Raw genomic sequence first — 18,059 nt, 5'->3', positions numbered from 1 at the left:
CTTGAGAAAGTTGTCTTGCAACAATTCAATAAATTCCTCTTCTTTCTTATCATGAGATTTCTTTTCTACCGAATCAATGTTTGGAAAATTAAAGTAACCCATAATGATCATTCGTTTGGGCTAAATTGGCGATGCTTTCTTCATCCCCTGCAACTGAGCCCAAGGTCTGTAACAACACTCCACCATATATTTTATTCTGTTAACCTCCACTTCACACCAGATAACTCAAACTCGCCACTTCGTGAGACATTGTTGCCATCATTGATTTCTTGTGTTTCTACCCTAATTGGACATATGTCATCTGTTATCATTAGTAGCACTCCTCCTCCTCTCCTATCTCTTCTGTCATATAAAGGTACTTCATGAGCCAACTCATTTTCATTGCCTGTACCTATGCCATATTGTGTCTTCGGAGATTTTAAGCCATTCTTTTCCTTTTTTTAAAAAAAAAAAAAAATAGGTGTTCATTCTGGTGTTGTTTTGGTTTCACAGTTTTGATAGAACCATAGCACTGTTGAACAAACTGCTTAGCAAAGAATACATTTTGGACAATCATCTTTTTTGCATAAATCTAAATGCTGTCTAAGATCATATTTACATATCTTTTGAGAAGTGGAAACTTTCGAGTTTAAATCAATCTTGGCAGTGTATGGCAATTGTCAGTAGTAGTTCCATTAATCTATTATTGTGTCAAATACCTGAAAGATGCATAAAAATCTATGTGATCAGTACTCTAAAACAGAAAAATAACCTTAACTTTAATTAATAAATTCAACTTGACTGTTTCAACTTTAAGATGTTGCCAGTGAAGAAAATGAATCCCTAGAAAATTCTATCCTATATGATTGTACTGATTTGAGCAGTGGTGGCTGATTGCAGAGAGGAGTGGAATAATGACGGTCAATTTCCAGTAAAGAATCATTCTCATAATTGGTAGCCTCAATCATATAGTGAAGGGGAAGAAGTAATGGACAACTGGTGTGCATATTATCTTCAAAATTGGTGGCCTCGATCGTGCAGGTTAGAGATCCCAGTGAAAGACAGCTCTGGGTAGTATAAGTTGATACTGTTCTACATTCTTAATGTCTAGTGGCATTAATGTGCTCCAAAATATACAAAAGCATCCATTTTAGCATAGCATTTCTAAAATTCCCTGCTTCTCGTTGGAGCACATTAATAGCATCAGCCATTATGGCTTACAGCAATTCCTAAAATAATCTCATTAAATGGGAACGCTCTTTTCAAATGCATGTTACTTTATGTAGCAATGTAACACTGTCAGGCACCTTATAAAATTTCCTGCTTCTCATTGGAGCACATTAATAGCATCGGCCATTATGGTATACAGCAATTCCTAAAATAATCTCATTAAATAGGAACTCTCTTTTCAAATGCATGTTACTTTATGTAGCAATGTAACACTGTCGGACACCTCCCAAGATATGATATATTAAAAATTCTTTATAATCTTAGTCTCAGAGGACATCTCTCTCTTTTATTCTTGGGGAATAGCATTGTTCACATGACACTTTTCCTGACTGTAGATAGATAGCTATAACAAGCTTTTCATAATCTTATGATCATTTCATAATCATTGGAGCACATTAATAGCATCAGCCATTATGGTATACAGCAATTCCTAAAATAATCTCATTAAATAGGAACTCTCTTTTCAAATGCATGTTACTTTATGTAGCAATGTAACACTGTCGGACACCTCTCAAGGAGGTAAGGAGATGTTTCACAATGCCATCCATTCTTATTCGATGCAGATGATAAGAAACAGCCACACTCTAGTGAGCCCTTAAATTGTTAGAATATCATCATGCAGGTTTCTCCATGGCTCATTTGGGGGGGGGGGGCTTAAAATAGCAATGCTATTAAGGCCCTGCACTGCAAAGAAAGGAGTGTGAATGAACAATCCCATGGAAGAGTTGTCATCTATAGGCAACCATTCTCGAGTTGGTTGCCATGTTCCTCTCAGAAGGAATCTTTATTACAATATGTTCCATATAATGTAATTTCCACTTCTTATGAACCATTTCAGTGGTCTCAGTATTCTGTTGTAGCATTGTGTTGTAATGTGAACACCGTTGGGCGTAAGCACATTTTCTGGACAAATTCTAGAAAAAGTAAGCTTTCTTATCTGGTGCATATGCCACAATTATTATGTGACCTCTTCTTCTTTTGAATATAATCTCTATGAGTCTTTCGGTCTAGTAGTTATAATATACAATATTGTTCTTCATAAATTTGTGTATCATTATCATTATACTTGCTTTTGCCCATCTTTTTTTTTTTTTATTCCGCTGTAGATTTGTACATAGTTATTTGCTTCTTTGATACTTTTTTTTTGTTTCTGTTAGTATACAAATCTCCACATTGGCTTTGCATAGTTGTTCATCAAGTTCCTCTTTCTTTCTTCCAGTTTAATGTACCTTTTCCTGAATCATGGTTGTTTCCCTGATTGCTTGTCTGGCTTTTCTTTGGCTGAGACTTAAAAGTATACTGAATTTCCCCAGTACTTACCTTCCTGGGTAAGTCCAGTGGTATGATTGCTACCTAATGTACATCTTGCTGAAACACCACCTTCATCATGACCTGGAGTTAACAGTGGAAACAATTAACATCTCGGTAGCAGCAGAAGCCAAGTTTCTTTGAAATGTTTTTTTTTTTTTGAGGAGTTTACATTCCTTAGAATTATCAACTAAGAGAAAAGATAGGAGCACTCTGATCATCCCTTACTTGCATTCTGCAACTGCAGTGCAGATTGATGTTCTCTGCCTTTTTCTCTATCATGTGATGACCTGCTCAAAACTTGATTATAGGTCAGAAGTTAGTATGAAATCTTTATCCCAATCATCTAGAATGACCTACCGAACAGGCCCTCTGAATTATCCACTACAGCCATGTAAACTTATGCTTCCTTATTTGAGATATGTGGTCAAATATCATCTATTCTAGTTGCCTGCCTTTCCATATTTCCAATTTCATTTCCCATATGAGTGTCTTAGGTCCTAATGATATCCATTAGGAGATGAAAACATTTCTCACTTACATTGTGTTGAAAACTATAGATTGTTTAAGTCAGGAAAGAATCCATATTTTGCAAACAGTTATCCTATTGGCCTGGCTAGTTGCTCTCTCTCTCTTTCAGATCTTTGAAGAAAATGGTAATACTCATCTTCTGTGGTACCCACGGAGTAGGTCCCATTGAAAAAGAGTTTTTTGTCACAATGCTCAATGTGGATTCCACAGAAATCACTTACTTTAGGCCACTTGGTTTATCTAGAAACATCCTTGATCAATACCTTCTTGAAACATTGAATATCTGTCTCAGTTTTCATTTTTATTTATATTTTTTTAACATGGGTTAACATGAATAAAGATATGATATATTAAAAATTCTTTATAATCTTAGTCTCAGAGGACATATCTCTCTTTTATTCTTGGGGAATAGCATTGTTCACATGACACTTTTCCTGACTGTAGATAGATAGCTATAACAAGCTTTTCATAATCTTACTTCTTGGGTACTCATGACTAAGTTCATGCTTTCAGTAGAAAAATATGTCTGCACTCATTCAACTAAGAAGAGGGCAGTTTGATGTTCTCTATTTCATTTATGTTTATTTGTTTACTTTAAGCTTGATTATGGGGCATAGGTATGTGCGTAAGTGCTTGTGCAATAGTTCAATTCCATCCACCACCAAGATAATCTGCAAGTTTGTTTTCTGAATCATCCATTGTTATATAGAAGCAAATAAACATGCACTCACACTTGGACATGAAAAAAAAATGAAATCCTTATCTGACCATCCTATATGGATCAGTTTTTTTTCTGTACATTGAACATTACATTTTCTCCTTATTTGTCCTTGTGCTTTACAGTGCAAAGAGTAAGCAATACTGCTTACTCACATCATCATGGTCTTGGACTGTGGCTAGTTTATATTTCACATCTTGGAGTTAGCACACACTGGTAAAAGTACTCAGGTTTTGTACTGTAGTTTGAAATTGTAGCCAGTCATTGAAATCTGATCCTGTATTTATTCACTGATTGTTGTTTGTCAAATTGATTCCACTAGAATTAGTTATATTGCTGAGTTGTACTTCTTTTGTGTATTCAATTGCAAGCTATATGGGGAGAGTTCCAAAGGCATATATACTGATGCTGCAAAATCTTCACCTTCCTTAAGCTCTTTGGTTTGCAAATTTATTCCCAGTACTATATCAGATACAAATACCAGTTCTTGTCCTCTTTAATTTCCTGCTCATAGTTCAGTAAGATATGAGTCAGGAATAGCTTCCATTAAATGCTTCGGTCAATTGCTGCACACAGGAAGTTCTGTTTGTCCATGCAAGCTTTCTCAGACAGTGGTAATCTCGTTCCCTTCAGACTATCCTGGGACCACGGTTATAGCTCTTAGACAAGCAATATGGGTTATTTTTCCAGTGATTCAACATCCAGGATATCTCACCTTTGGAGAAACCAGTCAGCTCTGCCATTGTGGCTCCAGCCAGGCAATGCACTTGCAATAAGTCCTTTATTGAACTCCAAAAGGTCCTTTGTTTTTCTCATTGTGATCAGCACTAGTTACTGACCAGCATCATTCTTAAATAGTTGCTTGAGTAGATGGTGATGCACGTGGCGAAGCATTTTGCATATACACTGCATATGTGATATTTACATAATCTGCATAAAGGTTTCTATTCATTGACCTGTGTGTGTAGTAGACTTCCAGCATAATCCAGATACTCTGACATAATATGTGAATAACTGCTAAAGTCTTAGTTGCTTCAGCAATAATTATAAACCAAACACATTGGGTTTTGATGACTTAATGCATAACTGAATGTTAAACACAAAATAAAAGTGTGGTTTTTCAGAAATCATGAATTTTCCAATGCATGTTCCCATGCCATCCATCATTTATCACTTCTCATTAAGTTCAGAATGTTCTATGGCAAATGCTATACCTACTCCTGTAATACTTGGTTTGCAACTTTTTACCCACAAAAGATAAGAATATGATTTTAATAATTTTATTCAAATACATAACATTCTATTCTATGGTATTTTGTGAAGAATCTTTGTGGTGTGTGTGTGTGTTGTTAGGATTGACTCGGAACATTTATAAAATTAATATATAACTGACTAGAACCCGAGAAAGTACAACACAAAAAACTTTAATAAATCACGACTAGTTTCATTGGTGTCCTGACTTCTTCAGGTGAGTAAGAAATAACACAAAACTTATAAAACTATCAAGGTAAAAAACATGGACTTTCCAGCTTAATAAAAAGAAGAAGAATAGTAACAGTCATATTTGAATAGGTGACTGCGTGCTATTGTTAGCATGAGTTGAATGTGTGTGTGACAACTAATTTTAGAGCGCCAGTACTGGATTACTGCAGCATGGTAATCAGGCAAATTGTAGCTCAGATTGTTGTTCATGTGTGAAGGGTCCAGAACAATTTCTTTGGATTCTATAATTCATCCCTGCATATACATAAATTGCTTGTGCAGTCCCAATCAACTTGGTGTTGGCGTTCTTCAAGGTTAGAGTTGGCAGAGAAAAGAACATGACTGGAAAGGGCGCTCGCTCGTGTTCTACTGTAGGAGATGTCACATCTATGTTCCTCAAGACGTGGTGAAATAGATTTATCTGTCTAACCAAAGTAAGGTCGACCACAGTCACACATAACTTTATAAACACCAGGAAAATGCAGTTGGTTGTGTTTTGGTCGACTCAGAAAAGAACGAAGTTTTGGCAGAGTTGTATAGTCGGTCTTTATGTTGAATTTCTTCATAATCCTAGATAGTTTTGGGGTAAGAGAGCTAATAAATGGTAACTGTCTGTGAGTGATAGAGTTGGATTCATCTTCTTGTCGAGGTTGTTGGCATCGTCTCAAACATTTAGTGATGTTATGAGATGAATATCCATTATTTAAGGTGTTTTTCAGGAAGTTAAGTTCTGTTTGAAGGTCTTCTTCTGTGGAAGTAAGACATCTTGCATGATGGGCAAGGGTGGAGATGATGCCAAGTTTTAGGGAAGTGATAAGAAGAGTCATGCAAATATCTATCAGTGTGGGTGGTTTTTCAAAAAATTGAAAATTTAAGACAGTCAGGCAATCTACTGATCTTTAGATCCAAGAAGGGGAGAATGCCGTTAATCTCTAGTTCTGATGTGAATTTAATCTTCTGATGTTGATTGTTTAAATGCTTTAGGAAGTTTTGTAGTTCCTCTAAACCATGTTCCCAGATAAGGAAGACGTCATCTATGTAACGTAACCACAGTTTAGGTTTTAAAGTAGCTATAGAAATAGCTCTCTCTTCAGAATCTTGTAAAAAAAATGTTAGCTAAGACTGGGGATAGAGGGCTGTCCATAGCTAACCCGCTTGTTTGTTTATATATTTTATCTTCGTAGCAGAAATAGCCACAATTAATGCAGTGCGTTAGTAGAGCAAATATTTTCTTAGAAACCAATCAACTTGGTGTTGGCGTTCTTCGAGGTTAGAGTTGGCAGAGAAAAGGACATGACTGGAAACGGCGCTCGCTCGTGTTCTACTGTAGGAGATGTCACGTCTATGGAAGTAAGACATCTTCTGTGGAAGTAAGACATCTTGCACGATGGGCAAGGGTGGGGATGATGCCAAGTTTTAGGGAAGTGATAAGAAGAGGCATGCAAATATCTATCAGTGTGGGTGGTTTTTCAAAAAATTGAAAATTTAAGACGAATTTAAGGAAGTTTTGTAGTTCCTCTAAACCATGTTCCCAGATAAGGAAGACGTCATCTATGTAATGTAACCACAGTTTAGGTTTTAAAGTAGCTATAGAAATAGCTCTCTCATCAAAATCTTGTAAAAAAAATGTTAGCTAAGACTGGGGATAGAGGGCTGTCCATAGCTAACCCGCTTGTTTGTTTATATATTTTATCTTCATAGCAGAAATAGCCGCAATTAATGCAGTGTGTTAGTAGAGCAAATATTTTCTTAGAAACCAATCAACTTGGTGTTGGCGTTCTTCGAGGTTAGAGTTGGCAGAGAAAAGAATATGACTGGAAAGGGTGCTCGCTTGTGTTCTACTGTAGGAGATGTCACGTCTATGGAAGTAAGACATCTTGCACGATGGGCAAGGGTGGAGATGATGCCAAGTTTTAGGGAAGTGATAAGAAGAGGCATGCAAATATCTATCAGTGTGGGTGGTTTTTCAAAAAATTGAAAATTTAAGACAGTCAGGCAATCTGCTGATCTTTAGATCCAAGAAGGGGAGAATGCCGTTAATATCTAGTTCTGATGTGAATTTAATCTTCTGATGTTGATTGTTTAAATGCTTTAGGAAGTTTTGTAGTTCCTCTAAACCATATTCCCAGATAAGGAAGACATCATCTATGTAACGTAACCACAGTTTAGGTTTTAAAGTAGCTATAGAAATAGCTCTCTCTTCAAAATCTTGTAAAAAAAATGTTAGCTAAGACTGGGGATAGAGGGCTGTCCATAGCTAACCTGCTTGTTTGTTTATATATTTTATCTTCGTAGCAGAAATAGCCGCAATTAATGCAGTGTGTTAGTAGAGCAAATATTTTCTTAGAAACCTTGTCCTTAAGAAGAGTCAGAACTTCATCTGTAGCTACATTCGTAAAAAGAGACACGATGTCAAAACTCACCATTGTGTCAGAGTCTTTGAGATTTAAATTTTTTATTTTTGAGATGAAATCTTCAGAGTTTTTGATGAAGGGAGAGGAATTGCCAACTAGATGTTTTAAAGAAGCTGCAAGGTATTTAGATAGATTGTAAGAAAATTTAAATCTCAAAGACCTTCAAACAGAACTTAACTTCCTGAAAAACACCTTCTTAAATAATGGATATTCATCTTGTAACATCACTAAACGTTTGAGACCACGCCAACAACCTCAACAAGAAGATGAATCCAACCCTATCACTCACATACAGTTACCATTTATTAGCTCTCTTACCCCAAAACTATCTAGGATTATGAAGAAATTCAACATAAAGACCGACTATACAACTCTGCCAAAACTTCGTTCTTTTCTGAGTCGACCAAAACACAACCAACTGCATTTTCCTGGTGTTTATAAAGTTAAGTGCGACTGTGGTCGACCTTACTTTGGTTAGACAGATAAATCTATTTCACTACATCTTGAGGAACATGTACGTGACATCTCCTACAGTAGAACACGAATGAGCACCCTTTCCAGTCATGTTCTTTTCTCCGCCAACCCCTACCTTGAAGAACGTGAACACCAAGTTGATTGGAACCGCACAACCAATTTATATATATGCAAGGATGAATTTGAAAGACGAATTATAGAATCCAAAGAAATTGTTGTAGACCCTTCACACATAAACAACAATCTGAGCTACAATTTGCCTGATTCCCATAGCACAGTAATCCAGTACTAACGCTCTATAATTAGCTGTCACACACATTCAACTCATGCTAACAATAGCACGCGGTCATCTATTCAAATATGACTGTTACTATTTTTCTTCTTTTTATTAAGCTGGAAAGTCCATGTTTTTTACTTTGTTAGCTTGTTTACTCACCTTAAGAAGTCAGGACACCGATGAAACTAGTCGTGATTTGTTAAAGTTTTTTGTGTTATAGTTTCTCAGGTTCTAGTCAGTTAAATATTAATTTTATAAATATGTGTGGATGGGTGGGTGCGCCTTCCATCCACAAAAGATGTGAATCAATAGTACATTCATACTGTGGGTGGGTTAAGAATTTTTTTTCTATTTTTATTAATTTTTTATATATTTAAAATGTTTTACCTTATTCAGATACCCAAATCTAGAGACCAAATGTGTACCTTTTTAAAGCCACTTCAGGCCTCCAATAAGCACGGAGGTAGTTTTACACTGGGCAATGAAATTCATCTCCCACCTAAAGACCATCACAAACATCCATACACACAGCAGTAATCAAACCCACAGCTTGTTGGTTGGAGAGTGGATACACTAACCACTTACCCAACCAGGCAGATGGAAATAATAATTGTCATTTTTGTTCTCAAGGCCTATTTTAGACCTGTATCAGCATCTCACATTAACATTATAACAATAAAAATAGTTATCTTTGCTCTCTCCAGTTATTTCCATTTTCTTCCCCTTTATTTATGTGTAATTTTTTTATAGGAAGTCTAGTAAAAAAGCAGTGCTGCAAGAGTCGGGAAGTAAAGGAATAACAAATGCAAATGATGTTACAGTAATTGGCTATTATTTTGATAGTGAATCAGTTCCATACTTGATAAAATTGCCAGGCAAGAACATTACATTAAAGCAGTTCAAGACACTTCTTACAAAGAGGGGTAATTTTAGGTAAGTAAACACAAAATTTATCATCTTTGTAAGTAGTTATTTAGATATGATACGCTCTGTATTATTTTATTTGCTTTATTGTCAGTTTTATATGACTTTGACATAATTTATTTTTAATGTTAAAAGACTGTATATTAGCAGTCATGATAGCGTAACAGTCGTATTATTGCAGTAGGTACTGAGTTAGTTGATGTTCCTGGTGGGGAACCTTGATAGTTAATTTTTACCTTTTGTATCTTGCATTTTTTTTAATACCATATTTACTCAAATATTATAACTCACCTTCGCATGTATCTCACACCCCTGATTTTACTTTATGAAAAATGAAATTAAAAAGTGTCACAGATATCTCACACATGAAAAAAGTTTCAAACTCTAAGAAATAGATAGTGAATGTTGTTATGGCAGTTTCAGATATTTTGGAATTCAGTTGGAGAGAATTAGCATTTCAACTCAAGAATTGTTGGCTTGCCTTTGTATTTGAGTCACATGACTTTTGTTAATAGTGCACCAATCACATGCAACCACATTTCTTCTACTGGAAGCAACCAGTAGAAGAAATGTGGGAGTGAGAGCATTAACTTCTACTTGATCTTGGATTGCACATGGATGGAGCAGTGAAATGAGGTAAGGTTTATGTTCTACATGGAGTGAATGCCATCCGGCAGCTATGACCTGACTCCATCAGGGAAGATTAAGAGACCATCATTTTGAAAGTTTGGGACATGATTTTGACAGAAATAATTGCCAAGATTTTAAAAACCAACATATCTAATGCTTGGATGGGAGAGAAGATGGTGCTGTTTGGGTAGATGACTTCATTTTAATTTAATTACAAAAGCATTGTTGCTAAAGATTCAAATATATCACATGATGAAGGTGAGTGGTTGATCGCTTAAATAATGTTGATAATTAAAATTTAAATTCGTTCATTTTATAAATAATGTGAACAATTATAAATTATAATGAATACTGAGGATATAATTATAAATGTCGATTTAGTTTTTTCCTGAAAAATTTTAGTTTCCGAACATCCCCGCATAAATAACCATGATTTTTTAACTTTAACTTTGAGGGGAAAAGTTTGAGTTATATTCGAGTAAATACGGTAATAATTCCATGCACAAGCAGTCACAAACCTATAACCAACACTGCAATGTGTGATTAAGGAGGAAGAAGAAATCTGTTAGCCTGTTTTTTTTTTATTATTATTCTTATTTTATTTTTATTTATTTTTTTAAATACTTGGAGTTGTGTTCATTGGTAAAAACTGCTTGTGTAAAGCTGCTACAAAAAATGAAGATAGATGGAAAAGTTGGTTTCAGTAAGTTTGGAGTTCTAAGTGTGGGTATTGACGAGTAGTGCTAGAGGAATGTGAATGAATGGTGGTGGTGGCATTAAGTGGATGGTGCACTTCTGGACACATTCAGATTTAGTATTTATAAAAAAAATTTATGAAAAGAACTATACAAAAGACATCCATAACTCAATGATTCCCAAACATGAATCCTAGAGTTCTGCAAACTCTCTCTCTCTCTGGGTATTCCTTAAGAAGTATATAGGAACAAAAATTGCACAAAAATATTATGTTGTGTCAAGCACAAAGAAATTTGGTTTTAAAAAAAAAAAAAAAAAAAAATCATTGAATAGTTATTTTGAAAATTTTCATTTATTCCAACTCTGATTTTTGGGCAGAGCTTGATTATCTCTCCATTACCACCTTCTTGGGCAAAACACAGATAATCACTTTTTTCTTTCTTTCTTTTTTTTTTTTGTCTGAAATTCATTCTCTTCTCTATGTTTAGATTTCAAGCAAGAACCAGATACAAATGTGTTAGTGTCCAGTTTTACATTTTGAAATTTATTGTTTACATTGCTCTGCTTGAATTGCATGCCATTTAAGAAGTTTATTGGAGTACTACAGCTGTTCCTTTTTTTTTTTTTTTTTAATCACTGTTGCCCGAATATAACATTGTATGATCCAAATGACTTACCTGTTTTTAACCAATTACTCTAACATCCAATCTAATTGGATGTTAGAGTAATTCCTAGTGGATTCACAGAAGAAACATCAACTCGATTGGATGATTTTTTGGAGACCAATGGAAACTCACCAGAAATGCTTTGGGAAGGAGTCAAGATGATAATACTGGATACAGCAAAGAAGTATCTCAGCCCAATAAGAAGACCAAGAGACCCATGGATATCAGATTCAACATGAGAACTAATCAAAAGAAGGTGATCGGAAAGACAAAGAGACACAGGGACTGAAGAATACAAGAGATTACACAGAGAAGCCAGAAGAGCCATCAAGCAGGACAAGGAAAAATTCTATACTAACAAATGTGAAGAAATAGAGTTCCAGATGAGAAGTCACAATTATAAAAGGATGTTTCATTTAGTTCGTGACTTAAAGCACAAGTTTAAGCTAAATTGAATGTCATCAAAGACAGGAATGGATCATTACTAACAGAAGAGTTGGAAATCAAAAACAGATGGAAAGAATACTGGGAGGAACTGTACAGCAGAGTGGATAAAGAAAATGTGGAGCCCTCCCACCAGGAAAATTTTGATTTGGAACCTCCTCCACTTAGGCATGAAGTTGAAAGAGCAGTTAAGCAGCTCAACAGCAATAAGGCTCCAGGTGCAGATGAAATCCCAGCAGAGTTAATTAAGGCCACAGGAGACAGAGGGATAAGAGTGTTTCATAGATTGATTACAAGGATATGGAAGACAGGATCATGGCCTAGAGACTGGAAGAAGTCAGTTTTCATACCACTACATAAGAAAGGTGATATAAAGGCATGCAAGAATTATAGAACTATTAGTTTGATATCTCATGCAAGCAAAATTTTATTGAAGATCATGCTAAATCGGATTGGGGCCAAAGTTGAGGCAGAGATGCCTTAGGAACAATTATACAACAGAGATCAGATCCTTTTCTAAAATAAGAATTCTAAAATATACACCAGAGATCAGATCCTTTGCCTTAGACAGATCATAGAAAAATATAAAGAATTCAGACTCCCTCTGGTAATGTGTTTCTTAGACTACTCTAAAGCTTCTGACTGTTGAGCATGTGAAACTGTGGGAAGTAATGAAAAGAATGGGTTTTCCTCAACATACTATCAGGTTGATAGCCAACTTGTATAAGGAGCAATATGCCATGGAAAGAAGAGGTGTTGGATTGACTGACTGGTTCAAGTTGGAAAAGGAGTTAGGCAAGGATGTTTACTTACTCCTCACTTGTTTAGTATATATGCAGAGGATATCATGCATGAAGCATTGGATGAGCTCAGGACAGGAATTAGGATAGGAGGTAGATTGATCAGTATTCTGAGGTATGTAGATGCCAAGTGGAGAAGAAGAATATGGCCTGAGACCTCTGCAAATTGGGAGGTCTTTTCAGACTAGTTTTCAATACTAACACATGCAGCAGAAACTGCAAAATTTAGACAAATTAATGAAATAATAATTGAGAAGAAAACATTTAGAAAAATCTGAGGCGTAACAATCTTGAATAAAATGGAGAACTCGCAAATAAGAAAAAAATTCTAAAATACAGCCAATAAATGATCTTATCCAAAAAGGAAAAGAAGAATGGGAAAATTAATATATAAAGAATGCAGAATAACAGATATAGAGCTGGATACTAAAGGGAAAGAGAAGCAGAGGAAGACCAGGATTGATGACAGGGTGATTTTTAAAAACAGCAGCACTATAAGCAACTAGGCTTATTAATAGCAAAAGAAGAATAAGAAATTTAATTCAATTTTTACTTACATTTTGATTTTAACTCTGCAAACTTGGACATTATGCAAAAAGATGTCTCCCATTGTTACCCAATTTGCATTTACATTACTTTCATCGAATATCTTCAGATTAGTTGCTCCCTTGTCATATTCTAGAAAGGATCAGGGTTAGAATTTTACTATCACATCAATATAATTTTCCTTTAAAATCAAATGTCATAAGGCTTTTAGGTAAATTAATAGGGACTATCACTAATTCCTGTTATGGAAACCTTGATCCTTTTCCCACTTAGTAATCATGTATGTGTTACTTCAGATAACTAAGATGAAGTTCCTCCAAAAATATATATTGCCCAGTATATTATCTGCTATTTCATTATCTCCCATATTAAAATATCACATTAATGACACTATACATTCACCAACAATCCCACCACCCCTCCTCGCAACAATATGGAGTCATTAAGACACTACACAACAGGGCTAAACTTATCTGTTCAAATGACAATGCCCTAACCACAGAACTAAACCACTTTCTCAGCCAATGGCTACCCCCCCCCCTCCAAAAAAAAAAATCGAAAAAATATTGAAACCAGTAAACCACAATCTCCCCCCTTTCACAATTAGGATTACTCTAATTCCATCACCATACCCTATATCTGAGGCACCTCAAAAAAATTACAAAAATCCTAAAAAAACATGACTTAACTTCTTGTTACAGACCATATAAAAATTGGTATCCCTTATCCACTCTACTAAAGACCGACCTTCCCCCCCCCCCTAGACATACCAGGTCCCTTGCATCTGTAAGCTGTCTTACTTTGGCCAAACAGGCAGGACAGCAAATATCAGAATTTCAGAACACAAGGACTACATCCAGTTTCACCAATACAACCACTCTGGTCTTGCTGACCATGCGCTGGATACCTGCCATAGAATACGGTTGAAGAAAGCCACGATAATTCACCATAGTAAATACAAATATGAAAGGCTTTTCGTGGAATCAGTTTCAGTCCTAAGAAACAATCCGAACTTCAACAAATTTGGCTGCATGAGACTGCCTCAAATTTGGGAAACCTACATCAGAAGACCTTCAGCCCAATTGCCCAAGAATACCACATTGCTCGCTAGGGGGCACCATCAGGACTATAGGAGAAATAATAGCTTCCTGCTTCTTCCTCACTTACTGTTTGTTGTGCCTGCTTGCACTTGTCTTGTTCTTAAGTTCCTTGAAAATGGCAACGTGACGTTGCTGAAATATTGAAGTATATTAAAATTTATTTTAATGTATATCCTAGTTTACGTTGTAATTTCCTTAAATTATTTAGTAAAAAATGCATAATCAACATCTAAGCCTTTCCACGAGAAGTATCTCTTAACCAGTCGGTAATGTTATCATTATATCCTTCAAATATATACTTCTTCTTATATAGGAATTTGGGTAAGCAATAATATTCTCCATTCTTTGCATGTTTGATTTCCTCTGAGAACATTCTTATTATCATTATGCCCTATGATATCAAGGATGTCCTTGCTAAAATAACTTAGAAATTCCTACACTATGCAGCTTTTCGCAGTTAATAATTTAAAAAACATACTTATTCCTTAAGCTTTGCATATTAATATATTAAGCATGGTCATATTCAAATCATACTCTGTCAACTTTTCACATTTGTTAATGCAAGCACTCCTGTTATTACTTGGAAATCTAAATCTTTGAAAAATGTTATGGATTAAGATTAAGTATATTCCTTAATGAACTCAAGGAATCTGGATTAAGTAGTAATGAATTAGTATTTAGGTTGAAACTGTAATTGCCAGTCCATCTCTGATTATTAACCACCCAACCGGCCAGGACATATATATATACGTCCAAGATACCATTGATATTATTGAAATATGTGATGGATACAAAGTGTAGAGGAGTGATGTATTTTATCCATATTCACGGTGACGTGGTTAATAAACTGTTCCAGAAATTAATAAATCCAGTTAACTGTTAGACCTTGGCATTATATTAATGAACTTAACCCTTCTGACTTTTTATTCAGCAGTTGGTACAAGTGCCAGAAAATAAATAAATCTTTCTGGAATGGTCTCACGAAAAAACTTTGTCATACCATTAGTTTCAAAAAATGGACCAGCATTTCAGTACCTAACTGCAGGATTCCCAGAAATTTCAGAAGCTAAAAAAATTTGAAATAGGTTTATCGTTGGACCTCAAATTACATAGAATTGAGAAAAGAATCGTTGAAGCCAGGTGGAATTGATCGTGAAACTTATTCTTATAGCTAGAGTTTACAGTATTGCTAACATTCAAAAATATTTGCATTGATTAGCAGTTATCTTTCAGTTACTCGTATAAATTTTGTTTACTTGCTTTAAACAATGTCTGACCTTTTTTTCAGGTACTTTTTCAAGAAAGCTAGTGATGAGTTTGGAACAGGTGTGGTGTATGAAGAAATTAGTGATGATAATGAAGTCCTTCCACTTTGGGAAGGAAAAATATTTGCTACAATTCAATCAGTGGAATAAATTTCTTCTGCCAACTGTAGACTTTTGTTAGGGAGGGGTGGGGACTGTTGAACTAAAGATCAACTTAAAATGGTACAAATGTGCTTATAATACCCAGTGCCTGAATAGAAATTTTGCACAACATGAACTTGTAAATATTGTTATTCATTAAATACTTTGATGTGCAAGTTACTTTTAATTTCACTAATTGATGTGGAAGAGAAATTATATTGTAAAGAACAAAGATGTTTGAAACTCACTGGTATGGAAATGTCCCATTCTTTTCTTTCTTTTTTTTTTTTTATCATAATCACTGTGTACATATTCAGGACGTTGTATTATTTTTATCATCCATAACTGTGCATTGTGAAGATAATGTCCATCCAAAAAATCAACTGCCTATTTTTGTTCCAGTCAGGATGTTTTAATATTATCTAATAATTTTATGTTTTTCTTACTGTACTTTATTTTACCAAACATGAAACTACATCTTTAAATCTTTAATGCCTCATCAAACTCTCCCCCCCCCCCCAAAAAAAAATGATACTTTTTTTTTAATGTATAAAATCATTGCATAGTGTCCAAAGATTCATTTGTATAAGGTTAATTTTTGTATACTTATTTTAGAAATGTTGCTATATACCTTATTACTAAAACCTATGCCATTTGTATAGAACTGTTATTTAAGGTTTAGATAAAGAACATATTTCAGTTTTTTAAGCTATTGATGTATTTATTGAAGTTTTGTTTAAAAAATTAAAGTTTTTTTTTTACTATTATTATTCAAAACTGTTAAAGTATACTGGTTCCATATGGGCTTTAGTAGATAATTAACTTCGACAGCCAGTGTTATGAGGTAAAATTTGTTGAATGTATTCAATTGACTTCATTGAAGGTGAAGTTTTTTACTGTGTGAAATTTTTTGCCATAATAATTCTCAGGGCCTTTCCCCCTTATTTTTTGTATAGTTTATGCCAATTTTGCTGTCCGTGCAAATGCACGTCTTGCATCGTCAGTAGAGTCGGCCCTGATGATTCCACTCATTTAACGCAGAGAAAAGATACATTTTCTGTGCTTCAGCATCATTTGCATGAGATGGAAATATCCATTGGTGCCTGCAACTATTTCAATAAATAGCATCTACGAGAAAAAGAATTTCTAGCAATAACATCAGTCAGTGTGCCAGCCAGGTGAAATTATGCTGATGTGAATATTTTAAACTTCCAACTAAAAATTAAAGAATATTTTTCATCTCCTTCTCCCTCAAAGGGAATTCTTTGTAGTCAATCAACATTCCCTCAGGTTGTTTATCAAATAGCTATAGCATTTTTTAGTCTTTCTGTTTGAAAATGTAAATTTTGATGACATTTATTTTTACTAATTGTTTTATAAGGCATATTTAACATATCTTAGTAGTCCTCTGCATCCATGTTTTATAAGTCTTAAGAAGCAGTTAAGAATAAAATGTCCATCCTTCTATCCTTTTAACAGTATTAATCATGAAATCCAACAAGAACAAAATAAATTTTTAAGCTGCTGATATTTTATTTACTTCCAACCAGCATTTTCAGAGTACATATTACAAAACACAAGGTGGCAATCAAGAACTACCAGTTAAATTCTTCAAGGAAGATGTTATCAGCTCTTTCTATCTGTCCAGTTTAGGCCAAAGCAGCACATCATGCTTCATACACTCCTGGAATATCAGTATGGAGCTTCTCCTAGGGAGAATGCATATGGAGTTGCTAATTGGCTCTGTGGTGTGAAGATTATGTGGCACTTTGGCTATACTCAGACATATTCCAGTTTCAACTGATGCAAATAATGCTAATGTGATCTTGTATGTGGAAAAGAGGGATGTGTATTTTATCTTTTACAGGAGTTTGATCTGTTGTTTCAAAAGGTATGGCATAATGAATTCAGTAATTTGTACATTGATGTCAGTGTTTTCATAATAACATTGTTGGTCCATCAACTGTGTGATTTATGCAAATATCTGTTTTTGCAGGGGGGTCTTGTAAATCAGGAATTGAAAGATATGTGGCTAATGTGTCTAGGAAGGGCAGACAGCAAACTAGCATTTTTCCTTTCTGGCTGTTTTGAATTCACTAAATCAATATTGTGTGGACCAGATAACAAACATATCATTGATGTGGTATATCCAGAACTGTGAGCAACTGTATTGTGGACTTTGATCTCTGAATTGAAGTCTTATCTAATTTCCTGTATAGTTTTACATTTTCCTGTAGTTAAACAGAACAAACATCAAATTTGAATAATTGCAAAGATGTTAATAGGGAAGTTGCATTTTCATAGGAACATGAGCTCCTATCAAAATGTAATATCAAAGCTAATGTATTCTCTGAATTTTTGAAGATAACATTTTTCTGAATTAGATCTCTTAAAATATACTGAATTCTTTATAAAGACGAGGAGAAATTAATCTA

The 18,059-nt window shown here is 34.8% G+C and overlaps 1 protein-coding gene across 5 annotated transcripts in view; it reads left to right on the top strand.

The window, feature by feature from the left end:
* LOC150102970 (axin-1-like) overlaps positions 1-17,091 on the top strand; it is a 261,055-nt gene extending 243,964 nt beyond the window's left edge. For all 5 annotated transcript variants that reach the window (XM_090398570.1, XM_090398571.1, XM_090398572.1 and 2 more), the window contains 2 exons: positions 9,164-9,346; positions 15,507-17,091. In XM_090398570.1, coding sequence (XP_090254696.1) covers positions 9,164-9,346; positions 15,507-15,633 — 310 coding nt within the window. In that variant the 3' untranslated portion in view covers positions 15,634-17,091. The remainder of the gene's footprint in view (positions 1-9,163; positions 9,347-15,506) is intronic.
* Positions 17,092-18,059: the final 968 nt, after the last annotated feature.

This window comes from Typopeltis vanoorti, chromosome 9 (assembly GCF_054136105.1).
Source record: "Typopeltis vanoorti isolate ZY-2024b chromosome 9, IOZ_Tvanoo_1.0, whole genome shotgun sequence".
In the NCBI taxonomy this organism is placed as follows: domain Eukaryota; kingdom Metazoa; phylum Arthropoda; class Arachnida; order Uropygi; family Thelyphonidae; genus Typopeltis; species Typopeltis vanoorti.
This window is presented reverse-complemented; position numbering and strand designations above follow the sequence as displayed.